Source organism: Haemorhous mexicanus, chromosome W, assembly GCF_027477595.1.
Source record: "Haemorhous mexicanus isolate bHaeMex1 chromosome W, bHaeMex1.pri, whole genome shotgun sequence".
Taxonomy (NCBI): Eukaryota; Metazoa; Chordata; class Aves; order Passeriformes; family Fringillidae; genus Haemorhous; species Haemorhous mexicanus.
The window spans coordinates 5,190,367-5,209,666 of NC_082380.1; the positions used below are offsets into that span (position 1 = coordinate 5,190,367).

A 19,300-nucleotide genomic window follows, 5' to 3' on the forward strand; every position below is an offset into this window, starting at 1 on the left:
GCACAAAGTGAAATACAGGAAATTCCATCTGAGTATAAAAAACCCACTTTTTTTACTGTGAGGATGGTCAAACACTAAGAGGTTGCCCAGAAAGGTTGTATGGTGTTCATTCTTGGGACTGTTCAAAACTCAACTGGACACAGTCCTGGGCAACTTGCTCTAAGTGACCCTGCTCTGATCAGAATAAGTGGACTAGACGATATCCAGAGAAGCCTTCCAACCTCAACAATTCTGTGATTTCCTGTAATTTCTCCAAAAGAGGATAGAGTAATGTATGTAAAGAGGGTTGCTGCTATAAACTCATTCAGTTTTATTTCAAGTGTAAAATATGAATTGCCTTCAAGAATGAGTAACTGGTAATTTTTGAAGGCTTCATATAACAGTTTTACTTTAAACATTTTCTCTACCTTGTGTTTTCTTAGTGAATGTAGATGTGAGTTCTTATACTATAAAGACAATGGCTTTGATGTTAATTGGGAAAGGTAAGGTAGAAAAATGTCTTTGGTTACTGAAGACTTAGAGAAGATTGCTCCCTTTGCATGGCCTTACCTGTGAAGTCTGAGAATCCATGGAAGCTCTCATCATCTACCCTGCAGGCTTCAATCAGGCTACTGAAGAGGGTGCCAATTGGATCCAAAGGATGTCCCACCCAACCTTCAAGATTCGTTATTGAGGTTACTCCTATTTGAAGAAGTTCTGTGACAGAAAATATGGAGGGAGGAGGGAGGGAAAGAGAGTGTGTATTATCCCCTCAAAACATATATAGAAGTAAAACTGATTAAAATGCTCTTCTGCTTAGAAGGAAAAAATAATATCTCTCAGTGTGAATTAATTGCCCTTTGTAAATATGTTAAATAGGAAAAAAAGAAAATGGAAAAAGGCCAAACATTTCAAGCACTAGCAAAGCACATTATGGGTCAAAATTTTCAATCGCAGTATCTTTTGAAATCTCTAACTTGATACCAGTAACTTCTGAAATGTCTGCTGAAAAATTATAGCAAATACTTTTTTTGGTAAAATATTCACCACTGTTTCCTCATTCAAAAGATGCAGTGCCATTTTCACATTTTAAGTGAAGCTGCTGGCACTGAAATAAAATATTCTGAAATGTTCCATTTTCATAAATAAAATATGAACTTATTGCATCTGAATAATTGTTGAAGTAATAAACTCACAATTATAGTTCCTAATAAAAAAAAAGGGAGAAAAAAAGGGATAATGTGTTTAAATGAGATATAAAATTTAAAAAATTGTTCAAGTGCATTTTTTGTCATTCTAAAGTTTCAGTCAACAAATACCTTCATGGATACTTTGTTTTGTAGCCCTCATCCATCAATCAGTTACAACATTAAAAAATTGTTTAGCACAATGAATTGAAGGAAGTGTGGCTGTGGTAAAAGATGCTAGAGATTACTCAAATCCCTTTTTCATCTAAGAATCTTACGGCAGTAGTTCCCCTTCAACTCCTCAGCTTTTTCTCCAAGACACATACACAACTGAACTATGAGAGATCAGGGGCATTATGGGTGACCATTTAAAAATTGTATACAAGCCATTACAGATGCTCTGTTTCTCTGCGTAGTACACACTAACTTGTACCTGCCTCTGTGCTCTCTCATTCACAAAGTGCCATCTTTCTGAGTAATCATAAGTATTATCACAAAGCTTTAAAAGCTTGCTTCTTGCCTTTAAATGTGTGGAGCTACAAAATTAAACAGCCACATAGCTGAACTCAGTGTTCACGACAGTGGCTTTTTTTAAAGAATCAACTGATATGTAATATGAACAACAAAGTAGTAAATAATTGTCTTACTAACAAATAGCATGTGCTAAAAATGACATTAAGAAGAACGTAATATTACCAAAAAGGATTAATATCAATGACCTTACTGACTCACTTATATTCCATTTCATCTATTATGTCTAGTTATGAGCTTCACTTATGTCATGCCAAACAAAGGCTTCAATACTCCATTCACACAGAGATTTGACTTTAAATCATGCAACTGATTCCACAAATGTCAAATCAGTCATATGAATGAAAGCTAAGTAGAAGCATGTGGTGGTTGCTGAACTGAAACTGTAGCTGCAGAATTATTCTGCTTATAAAGAAGACAAGCATATTTTTCACTATTAAAACAAAATTGTTTAAATTTCAAACATAAGAGTGAAAAAAATGAAACAAAGCAGCGAGTAACAACATAGAAATTACAAACTTCATGTTAAGGAAAGATATATTACATGATAAAAAGACTAAAAAATTCTCCTAAGTAGTAATGCAAAGTGCTTTTAAATTTTGTTGAAATCTAGGATCCACAATAGTGCTCAAAATTTCTTCCTTGGGTATTGTGAAATGAAGGCACATAGGAACTGCCAAATAATAATTTTTTTTGAGTCAGGTATCTACCTTGTCTTCAATTTCTAAATGAACATTTTTGGGAAAACACCTGCACATACAGTTAAAAAATTTACACATGTGACTTCACACTGGTATTTTTGCCTACAATACATGAGGATACACATAGTTAAAAGTAGCAACAAAGATCTAAAATAAAATTTGAATTAAAGGTTTTCTTGTAGTAGCTGAGAATGTTATTTTAATTTTTCCACATGCATTTTAACCACAAAGTCACCCCTTTCTTCTTCCACTACCTCTCCAAACCTATGACAAAGTTCAGTGAAGGATTATTTTTGGAAGAATGTTCCTTCAGAAAATAGGGGTAATGGGAACACCACAGAACATTTTATAAAGCCGGCATTTCAAAACTTTGATTTCCAGTGCTGTGAATCCACTAAAGTTTTAAGCATCATCAAAGACTTTTGGAAGAAACTGCCAAACTGGATAAATTTCTGTAGTGCAGACTTTGCCTTACTAACTTTAGGCTTCCACCTCACAAATATATAGGTCTGCTAAATTACACATCAGAGGAGAAAAATTATTTTAAATACCTGACATTCCAAATGCAAATCTCTGTTTACGAGCCTATAAATTACACAGGATGAATATTTACGCTGTGCAACCAAAACCTCTGATTGGAATAAAGGCCCCATCATGTTAGACATTGCAGAAGGCAGAACAGAGCCCTTGCCCTGCAGAGCTCACAACCCAGCTTAAAAAACACCTCCAACATCCAGAATGTGACACTACCACTATGATTGTTTGGACTGAAGAACTAAAGTCACCTCTTTTGCTTTAGTTTCAAAAGCAATTTTCTCATGCAAAGTTCCAGTTCGGTGTTATTGTCACCTTGTCATGTCCTTTGCCCTTCTCTCTTCCCCGCATTTACCTTTCTTCTGAGCCTGGAACATTTCCAGCTGTTTCTGCTGCTGCCTTCTTAGTGTATTAACAATAGCTATTGCTAGCCTCAGTGCTTCTTGTGGGCATCCATGAGATCGTAACGCATCCACCCTCGCACAGGCTGTAGGAACATGTTCTAAAATGGAGACAATAATTGAGGAATAGCAATGCTTCCATGTCTGCAATAGCCTGTTTTGCTAGGTTACTCAAAAGGGTTTTTTGTTTCCTTTGATTTGTTTTTAAAACTTTGCAAGAGAGAGTTAAAGGACTATTTCTGAGCCAACATTTCAAGGGAGCCTCTGTTCTTTTTGCCAGGCTTTTCATTTATCTCCCTCCCCCCCAAAAAGAAAAAAAAAAAAAACATAGAAACTGAACAAAGCAAATCATGGAAACATCTTTCTGGTTTAGCCACTTACCATGCCAGAGGGGCCACCCTCGAGAGTCAAAGAGTGAGTTTTCAGTGTGTTCATGGTAACAGTAGTTGGTGTATAGGTCACTGTTGATAATGTGCTGTAAGTGGCTGTCCTCCCAGTGCAGTTCACATGCCTCTATGGCTCTAGTGAACACCGTCCGATGTGGCCTGTTTGATGAATCTGTCATTTTCACAAATTCAGAAAGCTGCATCAGCTTTTATTCATTCATATGTGAATCAGTCATTCACAGTATTCTTGTCTTCTGCCTGTTCACCAGCCCTTAAGTGATAGCAGTAGACCTTGACCCACTCTGCAAGGAGCAGACCACAGATGACTTTTCACATCCTGTTACTCAACAGCTCAGGCAAAGTGTGTGCCATTCACTTTGCATTCAGAGAGATCTACAAACCATCATGGCTAATGTTAAATAGTACATTGCAAAGGGAACAGCTAGACATGAAGGACATTAAACAGCACGTACATAATTCCTCTAAAAACAGACTAGAAAGTATATGGCACACAGCTATTCAGGCATCCTCAGCTTCTCTCTTTCTCAGACCCAGAGCCACGAGGATGAGTGGCAGATAAACATCACATAAAATATTTTTAGTTCTTCTCTTTGAGAAGTGACATTACCTTGAGCACTTGTAAAAATTTTTGTCATAAACAAATACAAATACTGCAAAGACAGCAAGGTACTGAGGCCATGGGACTGGAAATCCTTTACTGGACATCTTCCTATGGCAAAAGTGCTCTGTCGACATGGCACTGTGTCTATGAATGTCAAAATGTCATGTCTGAATTGCTACTAGCATGCCCAGGTTGGTCTGAACATCACAAGATCCAGAAAGCCAAACACCTCTGTAGGAAGTTACATGTTGCATGAACTTCTTCCCGCAGCTAGCTGCAAGATTTAAACATGAACCAAGTCTACTTCCTTCAGAGGTAAACTCCCAAGAAAAAGAAACAAGGAAAAATCCATCTAAGTCTAATTCTACCACCTTTCACAAACATTTAATTTTAACTTTTATTAAATATGTATCAACATATTGAGAGATTTGATGATTATGAGGGTTTTTTTTCCCCAGGTAAATAACCTGCATCTTCCTCAGTTATTAGCAAAGTAGCAATCTTTGCTTGAAGATGACTGGTGAAGGCTTCTGTCAGGTTTGAGAATCACATTTTAGATTAGAAAGCATGATATCAAGTAAGAAGAGACATGTCCTCCAAGAAAGCAATGTTGCCTCTGCACCCCCCCACACCTGTCAATGCAGACTGCACAACACAGAGCACATCCCACAAATAGCTGCTTTAGTTTCTCACATACTCAGTTTAATGCAGTCACAACAGATCTCCCTTTAAGTAAGTATCAAAGGCTTTGTAACTGCAAAAAATAAAACCCCCAACACCAGAAGGCATATAAGATTATAGTCAAGCAAAGAAACAACAGGCTTTTACATTACATACTTCAGGGACATTCAATTTTTATGCAACAATTATTTAGAAGGACTGAATGAAAAGTTAGAAGACCTAACTTGTTTTAAAAACATTGCAGCCCCAGCACAAAAGTAAACCTTATTTATCCTTTCTGTGAGGACAATATCAATGAAAATAAATTTGGCTGGTCAATCCTCAACAAGAAAGTTACTTGTCCCAGGAAAGACTGCTATATTCTGCTGCAAAGCTCAAGTATATAAGACAGAGGCTATATTATGTGTTGCAGGCAGTGAATATATCTAGGCTCACCTTCGTTAGCATTTGCGCCCTGAGGCAAAGCATTGGTTAAATTGGGCAGTTCATTTCCATGGTTTCCATCTTCCCAGGGACAAACATCCACACCATTCCATTTTTTCAGCTGTGTTAGCCAACTGACCTTCTGCTCCAACTTGCAGTGGGGATTTAAAACTATACACATCCACAGAGCACCTGATTTTGAAGAAAATTGCTAAATTAGGTTTTTTATTAAAAATGAGGCAGCCAATGGCTAATTGCAAACTTTTATTCTGTAACACTTTTCCTCCCCTCTAAGGCTACACTGCTTGTTTCCCAACTAACCTGACACCAGGCAGACTGAATTCCTGATGCAGAATCTTGGAGTTGGTGTGGCCCATCCAAAGCAGTTTAAAGACTGTATCAAGCCAGTCTTCTCAATTAAAAGGCATTAAATGGGTCTTTTTTATTAGGAAATCCATAGTTCACAATGTATGGCCCATCAGACAAAAGCAAAAAAAAATTCACATAAAGTTACAGCAGGAAATTACCCAAGTTTTTCTTCTATTTTTTGTACAAAAGCTATGTATCTTCCAGCTTCACATTACAGTAACCAAATAAGTGCATTAGTGAGACATGCATTTTCTAAACATATACTTCACACTTGAAACCCAGCAGAAGTAGAGATCCAGTAAACACTAGATTTGTGCAGTGTAATAGGAATAAGATATTTTTACTGCTCCTACTTCAGTTATTTGGTTTCACTAGAGAATTTGTCTTACATTTTTTGTATACAGAGCTTGAAGGGAAAGCTAATTTGCACTGGCATTTCACATGTACTTTGGAACCTGCTTCCTGATACTATAGAGCAGGGCAGGCATAAATACATCATGGTCTTTAGCAACAAATTTAAAATGGAAAGATTTTTCTCTAAATCAGCTGTTTCTTCAGGGTGAACTTTGACATAAGCATGAAGACATCTGAAAGTACTGTTCATTTGCTCATTAAGAACATGCCTTGTACACTACTAGAGATTTCACAGAATCACAGAATATTCTGAGTTGGAAGGGACTCACTAAGATTATCAAAGTTCAACTCCTAGCCCTGCACAGGATGGCCCCAAGAATAAAATAAAAGAATATGTTTAAATTATGTAATTTTCATGACAGGCTGGACAAAAAAAGAATAAAAATGCAGCTGGTTCTTCCAAGAAATTAGAATTCTCATATTCAAGCATTCTTTTTCTACCTAAGAATGCAAAATGGATACCCAAAACACAGATCATCACATTACATTCATTCCTAAAGTAACTCAGTATGTCGGTATGCCACAGCACAGGAGCCAGTGGAAAAACAGAGCTTCATCCTTAAGGCTTCAAGTCCACTGCTATTCAAGCTGACATGGAATAAGGAAGCAATATCAAAGAAATCTTGAAACCACAAGAAAACATGATATGGTATAGTGCAGAACACCAGAGGGCCACCACACTAATGCACATTATTACTACATAGTAGTTACATACAGTAGAACATGCAACTTGTTGGGTTTTTGACTGCATTTTTGGGACATTTTGTCTTTGTGGTTTTTTTGTTCAGTTTTCAGTTTTGGTTTTTTTTAAGTGACATGGAAGTAAATAAAGCAAACACTGTTTTAAAAAACTTATTTTAAAATCAAATCAGATTACTTCCTTTAGACACACTGTTCAACACACTTCACTCCCCAGAGTCAAATTATAGAATAGAATCATAGAATGGTTTGGGTTGGAAGGAACCTTTAAAGGTCATCTAGTCCAACCTTCCAGCAATGAGTAGGGGCATCTTAAAACTAGATCAGGTGGCTCAAAGCCCCATCCAACCTTACCTTGAATATTTCCAGGGATGGGACATCCACCACCTCTCTGGGCAACCTATGCCAGTGTTTTATCACCCTCATTGTAAAAAACTTCTTCCTTATATCTACCCTCTTTCAGTTTAAAACCATTACCACTTGTCCTATTATTACAGGCCCTACTAAAAAGTTTGTCCCCATCTTTCTTGTAAGCCCCCTTTAAGTACTGGAAGGCTGCTACAAGATCTCCTCGAAGCCCTCTCTTCTCCAGGCTCAACAGCCCCAACTCTCTCAGTCTGTCTTCATAGGAGATGTGCTCCAGCCCTCTGATCATCTTTGTGACTCCCCTCTAGACCCGCTCTAACAGGTCAATGTCCTTCCTGTATTGGAGACTGTGGCAGGACTTTTCACCCCTGATACAGCAAAAGCTTATCTCCCCATAACATATGGCTAGGTTAGATCAGAATGATTTGTCATGTGATGAATTATCTCAGCTGAGAACCTCCTTAGCCAGCAATACACATCCTGGCTTGAATGGTGAGAAAGGAAAACCTAAAATTAGTGACTGCAGAGCAGAGGCATTTCTACAACTATAAAAGACCACTGATTTTCATGAAATCAGAAATCTCTTATACACTCTCTGAGTGTGTAGAGAGTTCTCTTCGATGTTAAGATGTTAGAATTGTGTTACTTCCCTAGGACTGAGAGAAATTGGGAGATTCCCTGCACACTGCTATCAATCATTGCTAAGTGACATTGATTCCTAATCTATACTATTTCTTCACTAGCTGTAACATAAGGTACCCTTATTACTATTATCGTGCACTGTATTTTTATCTACTAGTAGTTCTTTGTGTTATCCTGTGTAGTAAGTATTCTGTTTAAGTCTTATGTCTGTTTTCCTTGGACTTGTTCAAATAAATAATTCATGTTGTAATAGGCCTGATCAGTCATTATTAAGAACTTGCGAGCGAGAGTGAGTTTTGGGGTGCTGGCCACCTCAATAAAGCTACTGTCTACTGCCAGAAACCTGGCAAGGCAGGGATTTGTCTGAACTCTCCCCTCTCCATTTGTAACAGGGATTCCAGATTTGGAGGCAGCACTGCAGGTGGGGCTTCACTGGAGCTGAGTAGAGGGGGAGAATCACCTCCCTTGCCCTGCTGCCCACACTGGTTTGGATGCAGCCCAGGACACAATTGGCATTCTGGGCTGCAAGCACACATTGCTGGCTCATGTTCAGCCTCTCATCCACCAGCACCCCCAAGTCCTTCTCTGCAGGGCTGCTTTCAATTCTTTCATCCTTCAGCCTATATTGACACCAGGGGTTGCCCCGACCCAGATGCAGAACCTCATGCTTGGCCTTGTTGAACCTCATGAGGTTCTCATGGGCCCACTTCTTGAGCTTGTCCAAGTCATTTTGAATGGCATTACAACTGCTTCTTCTTATTAAGCATCAATGCATTCAGTACTGCCCTAGACAAAGGACTATATTTCTTGCAACATAAAAAACAAAACAGAAGACGAGGCATATTGGAAAGCCTTGTAGAATAGTTATCTTGGGCTTATTTATTTTATAAATTAATGATTACTTTAGGGCACTAAGGAGTCACTGTACCTCTCAGAATCTAAAAAAGTTTTAAAAAGCCAATTTAATACTTTGTAACCAGATTCCCAGTGATTTCAGACTGAAGCAAAAGCAAAGTGGAATATCTTAACCACATGCAGCAAGTATTTTAATAATCCAGAAAGATGGAGTGCACACTACTGATTACAATGTGCCCCTACAAAATGAGTAGCCTTTTTCTGTGTCTCAGAAACACCACTAGAAGCTAAGGAATTCACTTGCCTTCTTCAGAGGCTTCACTATGCATGTGGTACATCTAAGAGGCAGAAAAGGGAAGAGATATTCCAAAGTACCTAAATCCTTTAAAAACATCATTAGTTTAAAGAGGAAGCCTCAGAAATCCATGCTATTTTTATGCAAATGAACACAAGGACAAGTGTATTTCTAATAAACCCCACACAAACCACTTAAGGAAGGAGCCTGGAGGATGTTCTTCCTATTTCACTCTGATGCTGCTCTATAGAAGCTGTCACCACCAGTCTGAAAGCTTACAATGCTCTCAAAAGATTCTCTATTTTCTGCCTAATGGCTCCTATATGGGGAAACTACTGATCATACTCACCCCATACTACAGATAAGGCTTATGGAAAAATGAACAGCAGCTAGTTGTAATTAATTAGTGGGGAACATATCTCAATCCCTTTCTTGTGACCTCAGCCTGGTAACTTCTGTTGGCAACAGCCTATACTCAAAAGAAGTTTGCCAAAATACATTCCTGGCATTCTCAAGTAAGTTTACCTGTTTAACTAGATTTAATGATGTCACCTGCAATATGAACAAATGCCTCATTAAATGGAAAAAAAAAATTAAAAAAACCCCAAAACAGAGAATGTGGGTTTTTTTACGTATTCTGGTTTTATAACACAGCTCACATTTTTGTTTCTTTTTCCCCAGGCACTAAATATCTTTTTATACCAGATCTCAGAAGGCTGACACATCCCCTTCTCTCCCTCCTTCCCCCAGAACTAAACCAAAAGTATGGTTCTGATTTGGATTCATTGACTGTGACCCATGTCTTTCCAATGTGAAGCTCCTCACAGCAGTGGCAAAATATCACAAACCAATATACAAAATTTCCCCCCCCCCCAGAAGATAACTGGAAGACAAGTCATGCTGTGACTGCAATTTGATATTAATTTCACAAGGGAATGAATATTAGAACTCTCATAATGGAGTGAGGAATTGCCTATTTTGGTTAAAAAGCACTAATCCTTTTGACCTGGAAAAAACCAGCTTTGCCAAAACAAACCTTTTGTTCAAATGCATGATTGTCACTCATCTTTAGTGGACCTCACACTACAAAGAAATGGGTTACATTACTGCTTTACACACTGGATGCATGACTCGTACATACAGAGGGAACATAAGTACTTTTGTATTTCTCTGTAGACATGCATACCTCTGAATTCACGTGGGAGAAAGGAACAGCATGCTTTTACACTGGTCAGGATTTAAACATGCAAATTGAAAAACATAAAGAAGAATTTAGTCACTGTAAAAGTAGATTATGTAATAATTATGCATCTTGTGTATACATGTATTGATGAAGTCAAAGAAAGTGCAAAGAATATATACAGACTCTCCAAAGAGATTAAGCCTTGCTCGCTTTTCATATTTTACTGTTATCCCAGTAAATGGGAGGGTGATGATGGAAACAATTTTAGTGGGGGTTAGGACACTGAGCATGACTGAAGATCCAGCATATAGCTCTGTTACAGATTGGAGTCTTCTGAAGAAATATGCTTTTCCTAGAAATCTTATGCTATCTTTTCAGGGCTACTGTAATAGCCCTGGTTTGGGTTAGCATTTCCTCATTTACAATACCTGTGTAATCAGTGTCTGAAACTTGGCCTTGGCCTTAGAATTTTGCTGTATACTTAAGCTCAATCTATTTATTTGCAAAATTAAAATATGCAAGAAACTGATGCATATTTGACATGCCTTTGCTCTTCCCATTAATCATAGAATCATAGTCACAGAATGGTTTGCATGTTAATGCACGTCTCTTAAAAAAACTAAAAACCCAAAAGCTACGAGGTAGGTAACATTTGATTATTTCAAAGAAAGTGGAGCCAGGTAAACAAGATCATTCCCTTTGTATAACAGACAAATAGGCTTCAGCACTCGCTGCAAACTTGCCACTGTGCCCCATTTGAGCCTAATCAATTCTATTACAAAAGCATCCTTTTCCAGCACTGGAAGTGCCAGAAAAGAAGCAATAATAAGAGACAAACTATGATTCCTGTAAAAAAGTAGTATCAGCAAAGGATTTTAAAGTGGGAGTCTCTTAAAGTGCAACAGCCACTTGGAAACCTCAAAGAAGTAGTGTATGATATTTATTGCTTCTTGAAAAGAAGGTAAAATGCCTTCAGAATGACTGGCAAATCCACCTCCCTCCTCCAGGAATGGAGAGATCTCCAATAGAACAAAGCATACTGAGAAGCCCCACTGGAGAATGCTCCAATTGAATAGTTGATTTTATGAAGTACCAAAGATAGGCAAAGCATTTAAGTGCTGATCTTAAAAAGAATCACAGAATCATTTAGGTTGGAAAAGACCTCCAAGATCGAGTCCAACCTTTGACCAATCTCTACTATATCAACTAGACCATAGCACTAAGTGCCACATTCAGTTGTTTCTTGAACACCTCCAGGGATGGTGACTCCACAACCTCCCTGGGCAGCCCATTCCAATGCTTTACACTCTTTCAGTGAAAAAATTATTCCTGATGTCCAACCTGAACCTCCCCTGGCAACAGTCATTCCCTGTTGTCCTGTCACTATGGCTGCCTGGGAGAAAAGGCCTACCTCCACCTGGCTACAACCTCCATTCAGGTAGTTTTAAAGATTGAGACAATCTGCACTGAGTCTCCTTTTCTACAGGATAAACACCCTCAGCTGCTTCTCAAAAGACTTACTCCCTAGACCCTTCACCAGCTTCATTGCCCTTCTCTGGACATGCTTCAGCACCTCAATGTCTGTCTTGTAGTGAGACACCCGGAACTGGACACAGTACTTGAGGTGTGGCCTCACTAGTGCAGAGGGGACAATCACTTCCCTGGTCCTGCTGGCCACACTAGTTCTGATACAGGCCAGGGTGCCATTGGCATTCTTGGCCACCTAGGCACACACTGGCTCATGTTCAGCCAGCTGTCAACTAGCACCCCCAGGTCCTTTTCCAACTGGCTGCTTTCCAGCCAATCTGCCTCTAGCCTGCAGCACTGCATGGCATTGTTGTGACCCAAGTACAGGACTTGGTACTTGGCCTGTTTGAACCTCATACCGTTGTTCTTAACCCATCCATCCAGCCTGTCCAGATCCCTCTGCAGATCCTTCCTACCCTCCAGCAGATCAATGCTCCCACCCAACTTAGTGTTGTTTGCAAACTTACTGAGGGTGCACTTGACCCCCTTGTCCAGATCATCAATAAAGCTATTAAATAGGGCTGGCTGCAATATTGAGCCCTGGCGAACTCCACTAGTGACCAACCACCAACTGAATCTGGCACCATTTACCACCACTCTCTGGGTTCTCTGGTTCCAGCTGGTTCTGAACCCAGCAAAGAGTGCACCTGTCCAAGCCATGGGCTGCCAGCTTGTCAAGGAAAATACTGTAGGAGACAGTATGAAGGGCTTTACTGAAGTCCAGGTAGACATATCCATAGCCTTCCCCTCATCCACTAGGCGGGTCACCTGGTCATAATAGGAGATCAGGTTGATCAAACAGGGCCTGCCTTTCCCTAAACCCATGCTGGCTGGGCCCGATCCTCTGGTTGTCCTGTACGTGTTGTATGATTACCCTCAAGATGATCTGTTCCATAACCTTCCTGGGTACCAAGGTCAGGCTGAAAGGCCCTGGATCCTCCTTCTGACCCTTCTTGTAGATGGGCATCGCACTGGCCAACCTCCAGTCACCTTGGACCTCCATGGTTAGCCAGGACTGATGATAAATGATGGAGACTAGCTTAGCAAGATCTTCCACCAGCTCCCTCAGAACCCTTGGATGAATCCTATCTGGCCCCATAGACTTCTGAGTGTCTAAGTGTCTCAGCAGATCACTAACTACCTCCCCCTGGATTGCAGAAGGTCTATTCTGCTTCCTGTCCCTGTCTACCAGCTAAGAGGTCTGGCTGCCTGTGGATAACCAGTCTTATTGTTAAAGACTGAGGCAAAGAAGGCATTAAGTAACTCAGCCTTTTCCTCATCCTTGGTGACAATGTTCCCCCTCGTGACCAATAAGGGATGGCAATTTTCCTTGGCCCTCCTTTTGTTGCTGACATATTTATAAAAACACTTTTTACTATCTTTCATAGCAGTGGCCAGATTGAGTTCTAGTTGAGCTTTCACGTTTCTAATTTTCTATCTACATGACCTAACAACATCCTTAAACATTTCCTGAGTTGCCTTCCCCTTCTTCCAGAGGTCATAAATGCTCTTTTTTTCCCTGAGTTCCTGCAAAAGCTCCCTGTTCAGACAGATCAGTCTTCTTCCCCTCAGGCTTGTCTTTTTGACACCTAGGAACAGCCTGCACCTTCAAGATTTCTTTCTTAAAGAATGTCCAGCCTTCTTAGGCCCCTTTGTTATTAAGGACTCTTTCCCAGGGTACTCTCTGAACCAGTGTCCTGCATACGCCAAAGTCTGCCCTCCGTAAATCCAAGGTCGAGGTTTTGTTGATCCCCTTCCTTACTTCACCAGTAATCAAAATCATTACATAGTCACTGTGCCCAAGACAACCTCTGACCACCACATCTTCCACCAGCCCTTCTCTGTTCATAAATGGCAGGTCAGGCAGGGCCCCACCCCTAGTAGGCTCACTCACCAGCTGTATCAGGAAGCTCTCTTCCACACACTCCAGGAACCTCCTAGACTGCCTCTTCTCCAATGTGCTGAGTTTCCAGCAGACATCTGGCAGGTTAAAATCTCCCACAAGAACAAGGGCTGACAATCATGAAACATCAACCAGTTTCTTCTAGAATAGTTCATCCACTTCTTCATCCTGGTTGGGTGGTCTATAACAGATTCCCACCAGGAATCCCTTGTTGGCCTTCCCCATGATTCTTACCCATAGGCACTTGACCTTACTGTCACTATCCTTGAGCTCTATACAGTTAAAATACTCCTTAATGTACAGAACCACCCCATCACCTCTACTTCCTCTCCTATCTGTTCTGAAGAGCTTGGAGCCATCCATTGCAGTATTAAGGAAACTTCCCTGTCTGACCATCCAGGAGCCACTCTGGTACTCACCCTCGCACTACCTGAGCTGGAACCAAAGCCCCTTTGCAGCTACACCCCCCATATTCATAGAGTCGGACCAGATTTCCATACTGGCTCAACCCCAGGTTTCCCATAGCAGAGTCTCTGACATCCAGATCCTTCAAATAGTTTAATCTTGGTGCAATATTAAATAAAAAAATAACAGCTGGGTGCCTCTGAGGAGGGATCCCAAACCAAGGAACCCCTGGGCTTTTGTACCCTCATGGTCTAAGCACAGGAAAGTCTGGGGGTCCTCAGTTTTTGCTGTGTTTCTCAGTGTCCAGTCCTCTGTCTTAGCCACAGATCCCTGTGTCCTTTGTTATACAAAGGGTCGGCAGTTCACCGTCTCTTGCCTCAGGCTTGGGCTCAGGCTCCTGCCCCTCAGAGCTCTAAACCTGCATGGGGTTTCAGCTAGAGAGCAGGGCTGAAACCAACATAGATGTGCTGACCTTGGTGGGACGGAAACCATAGCAACAATGAATAGGAGTGTGAGGGGGGAATTGAAAAGGAATGCTTTTCTTTGTTTTAGAGTAGCCAGGTAGAACTGCACCTGCAGAACTGTGGTTAAGCAACATAGTTGAGACATGAGTGATGTAGTTATTGTTTAGTAGTGGAAAATTTTAGCTGGTGCTGTAAAACTTTATAAACTCTGCTACACAAAGAATAAACGCTTCTTCTTGCATGCGACCCAAGTGATGCCCCGTCTCTTTATCAATCGCTGTCAATTGGTGCCCTGTGTGAGGAAGAGATTATCAGCTCATGTTGAGTGGCTGTCAGCGACGCTCTGCGGGAACTAAGGAGCCGCTGTGGGACAGCTGGAAGACAGCCAGTCCCGAGTAATCCCTTGGAAAGAAGATGAGCCTGCAGGGGATGATGGGACAGGGGATATCTGCCCAGGAAAGAGATGTTTTTGAACTTATGACTAACTTGCTTGACGAGCATGGCAAGTCTTTGCCTGGGCATGACTTAAAAATTATGCTCAAATGGACAGCTTCAAAGCTGCAGGGAGTTACTCCATCCACAATCTTCACAACAGATTTGTGGGATGAGGTGGGAGTGAAACTGAAGAACTATGCAATGGAAGGGGATAAAGCAGCTGCAGAAATGCTTCCCTCTTGGAAAGTCATTTTTGAAGCCCTGAAAGTTCAAGAAAAATCCCATGCTAAAAACAAAGGGGATGCCTCTTGCCTCCCCTCTGCTGAGCCTCCGGGTTCTTTACAAACTGAAGAGACTGCTTCTCTCCCAGCACAGCCTTCGACCCCCTCAGCCCCTCCCCTTGCAACTAAAAGGGAGAGGGACCCCTCATGATCTGTAAGGGCTTTTGCTGCTAGCTACTACCCAGATGACAGCAAGGAGGAGGGAGATCCTTTTGACCCTGGACCTGTTGATCCTGAAAAGGAGCCAAACCTATACCCCTCTGATCCAAATGACAACTGGGTTTTGCTTGAAGCAGCAAGTGCTGAGGAAGGGGGAGTTAGGCATTGCGGCAAGAATTGTGGCTCCAGTAATTTACTCAGAAACGCAAAAGCGAACTGCACAATGGGAAACGCTGAACTTTTCAGTTATCAAAGATCTCCGAAGGACAGTGGATGGAGCATGGTATAGGCTCTCCGTATTTTGCAAGCTTGCTATCCTCTGTGTTTGCTGCCCACATAATAACCCCCCCATGATTTAAAAACGCTTGCCCAGGTACTGTTAACCCCACTCAATATACTTTATGGAATGTGGAATGGCAAAAGGGGGTACAGGCTTTGCTTGTTTCTTAAGTGGGTCATGCTAATCAGGCTCTGGCAGGGCTCACACTAAGGCAGCTCTTGGGAATGGGACCATACGCAGATCCTGCTGTACAAGTCCTGGGACTGTCCCAAGCAAGCCCTTGAGGGAATCTGGGACACAGCTCGCCATGCTTTCCTTAAGGTCGCTGATTCACAGAAGCCACAAAAGCCTTTACAACTATTGTGCAAGAGCCTCACAAAATGTACATGCATTTTATCGATCGCCTTAACCAAGCGCCTGAGGGCCATATTGATAATACTGAGGCTCGTGAAATTTTGCTTTTAAAACTTGCTGTTGAGAATGTAAATGCAGACTATAAAAAACTCCCTAAGTCTTTGCCTATTGATAACCCAACTTTAGTCCAAATGATTGAAGCCTGCAATCGCATGGCACAGTAGAGCATGAATATGTGACCATGGCTGCAGCCTTTGCAGCCATGAGAGGTCCCCCTGGGACTTAAGGAGTTTGTTTTGGCTGTGGTAAACCCAGACACTTTAAAAGAGACTTTCCTGCTCTGAAAGGAGCTAAGCCCCAAGCCCCTGATGTGTGCCCACGGTGCTGTAAAGGGCCCCATTTTGCTAACCAGTGTCACTTTAAGTATGATTCTGAAGGTTGTCCGATTCAGGGAAACCGGTACCAGAGTGCAGGATGACGGCGCTGCCCTCTGACACAAATGCCTCAGTCGCCCTTGCAGATGCCAACTCCACAGATGCCACCACCACAGACACCCCACCGAGGGTCTCCAAAAGTCTTCGCCAAGCAACTGCAGGCAGTGCAGGCCTGGACCTAGCAACCTCCGTCACAGTAACGTTACTTTATTCTTCTGTTAATTTACTCCCTACAGGAATATTTGGACCACCTGAGTCCCAGAAAAGTGGCTTACTATTAGGGAGATCTTCGACCACACTTTCAGGACTCTTTGTTCTCCCCGGGGTCATAGAATCAGACTCTACTGATGAAATTAAAATTATGGCTTAGACCTCTTTTCCAGCCTGTACTATCCATCAAGGGACCCGCATTGTGCAGCTGATTCCTTTTTCACACAATTCGCTATCCCCTGTAGAAAAATACAAAACAAGGGTGGGAGGATTTGGCTCTATGGGCACTCCACAAATATTATGGGTGCAGACAATTTCAGATAAACGCCCTACCTGCAAATGTACCTTGTTGTTACAGGGGCAACAGATAACACTCACTGGTATTTTAGATACTGAACCTGATGTCACTGTTATCTCTCAAGCCAAATTGCCCCCCATTTGAGCCTTCATGGAGGTGCCCCAAGCCCTCACTAGGATTGGGGGAAGCAGTCCCAGTAATCAAAGTCATCACCTAATTCAGGTGATGGGACCAGAAGGTCACATAGCTTGTGTAAAGCCATTTGTCTTACCTGTACCCATGGTGTTATGGGGATGAGATGTACTTTCTCACTAAGGTTTCAAAATTCAGTCTGATTTTTGATAGGGGCCATTGTGGTGCATGACACCCTGAAATTGACCTGGAAGACTGATACTCCTGTCTGGGTTGATCAATGGCCCCTGCCACTACCTAAAATGCGCATACTCAATGACCTTGTTCAAGAACAACTCCAGAAGGGGCATATAGTCCCCTCTATCAGTCCCTGGAATTTGCCTGTGTTTATAATTAAAAAACACACGGGCAAGTAATGCCTGCTCCAAGACCTCCACAAAATTTACTCTGTAATGGAAAACATGGGAGCCTTGCAGCCTAGACTCCCATCTCCCACAATAATCCCTCGAGATTGGCACTTAGTCATTGACCTAAAAGACTGTTTTTTTGACATTCTTTTGCATCCTGATGATGCTCCTAAATTTGCCTTTTCTGTCCCAAACATCTATATGCAAGCACCCTTGCAAAGATATCACTGGATTGTTCTTCCTAAAAAAATGAAAAACACCCCTACTATTTGCCAGTGGTTTGTTGTGAGGGTCCTCAACCCCATTCGCCAAAAGATGCCTGCTGCTTTATTATATTATTACATGGATGACATTCTTATTGCAGGAGAAAAACAGGAGGTTATGGAGGATGCCTTAGCCCTTGTCATTGCTGCTGTAACTCAAGCAGGACTTTGTGTTGCTCCTGAAAAATCCTGTGTCAACTCCCTTGGAAATACCTTGGTTGGCGCATTAGGACCCAGAGTATTTGTCCTCAGCCTTTACAAATCCAAACAGACATTTGTACCTTGCATGATGCACAAAAGTTTTTGGGGACAATTAATTTGTTCGTTCCTTGTTAGAAATTTCAAATGCAGATCTAAGCTCTTTGTTTGATTTGTTAAAAGGGGAACCAGATCTCCTGTTGCCTCAGCAGCTCACACCAGAAGCCTGCCAGGCACTGCAAAAAGTAGCTGATGCCAATTCAAATGGACAAGCAGCCCAATGGGCCCCTGAGTTGCCCTTTTCTTTAATAATTCTGAATCCGGCTAAGCAACCCCATGCTTTAATCTACCAGTAGGACCCTAGGGTGCCAGGACCCCTTGCTGATCATTGAATGAATTTTTTTGCCACACCATATGTCTAAAACTATAAGCACTCAACATAAAATGTTTGCTTTGCTTATTGTAAAAGCTAGACAGAGACTTACCACACTTGCAGTTGTGGATTTTTGTTTGATCTATTTGTCTACTACTACTGTTTATTTGCAGTGGCTATTGCAACAATCTAAAGTGCTTCAAATGGCCCTCACTGACTTTTCTGGAAAACTTTCTACACATCCTCCAAAGCACAAGCTTGTAGCAGCCAGTTTTAATCTCCTAACATGACCCAAGAGAAGTGAGGTCCCATTACAAGCTTTAACTGTTTTTACAGATGGATCTGGCCTCACCCACAAGTCGTGATGCTTTGGTGGAATGCAGATTGTAACCACTGGGATTCAGACGCCACTACTGTTTCAGGTTCTCATCAGATTACTGAACTGGCAGCTGTTGTACGAGCCTCTCAGTGATTTGCTACCCCACTTAACCTTATCACTGTTTCTGCTTATGTTGCAGGTATTGTGGAGAGGGCTGAAGCTGCTGTAGTGAAGGATGTGCCTAATGCAGATTTGTTTCACTGGTTACATCAACTTGTTTCCTTTAAGATGCTGGGGAACACCCCTACTTTGTTATGCATGTTAGGTCTCATACAACACTACCTGGTTTTATTGCAGAAGGAAACCATCAGGAACACCTATTGCCCTACCAGTTCAACCTGCTCCAGTTTTGCCAAACCGCTTTGCCCAGGCAAAATTAAGTCATTCTTTTGTGGAAGCCTTTGAGCCTATTAGGGGAACTTCTAGGGTGATGCCCTGGAAGAATCTGCCACAGGTTTAGAGGATGCCTCACCGCTTGGGGTGAGAAAAAGGGGCTTCTCCCATGGTGCTCTGCAACACTATATTAATCT

At 41.5% G+C, this 19,300-nt stretch overlaps 1 protein-coding gene across 2 annotated transcripts in view; it reads right to left on the minus strand.

Annotated features, from left to right (window-relative positions):
* The window catches only part of LOC132341478 (zinc finger SWIM domain-containing protein 6-like), a 318,134-nt gene that overhangs the window by 74,615 nt on the left and 224,219 nt on the right, over nt 1–19,300 (minus strand). The window contains exons 5-8 of one of the 2 annotated variants that reach the window (XM_059873053.1): nt 5,458–5,637; nt 3,715–3,891; nt 3,288–3,434; nt 550–696 (exon numbers count right to left, since the gene is read on the minus strand). In XM_059873053.1, the coding sequence (XP_059729036.1) occupies nt 550–696; nt 3,288–3,434; nt 3,715–3,891; nt 5,458–5,637 (651 nt within the window). The remainder of the gene's footprint in view (nt 1–549; nt 697–3,287; nt 3,435–3,714; nt 3,892–5,457; nt 5,638–19,300) is intronic. The other variant, XM_059873054.1, reaches the window with a different exon arrangement.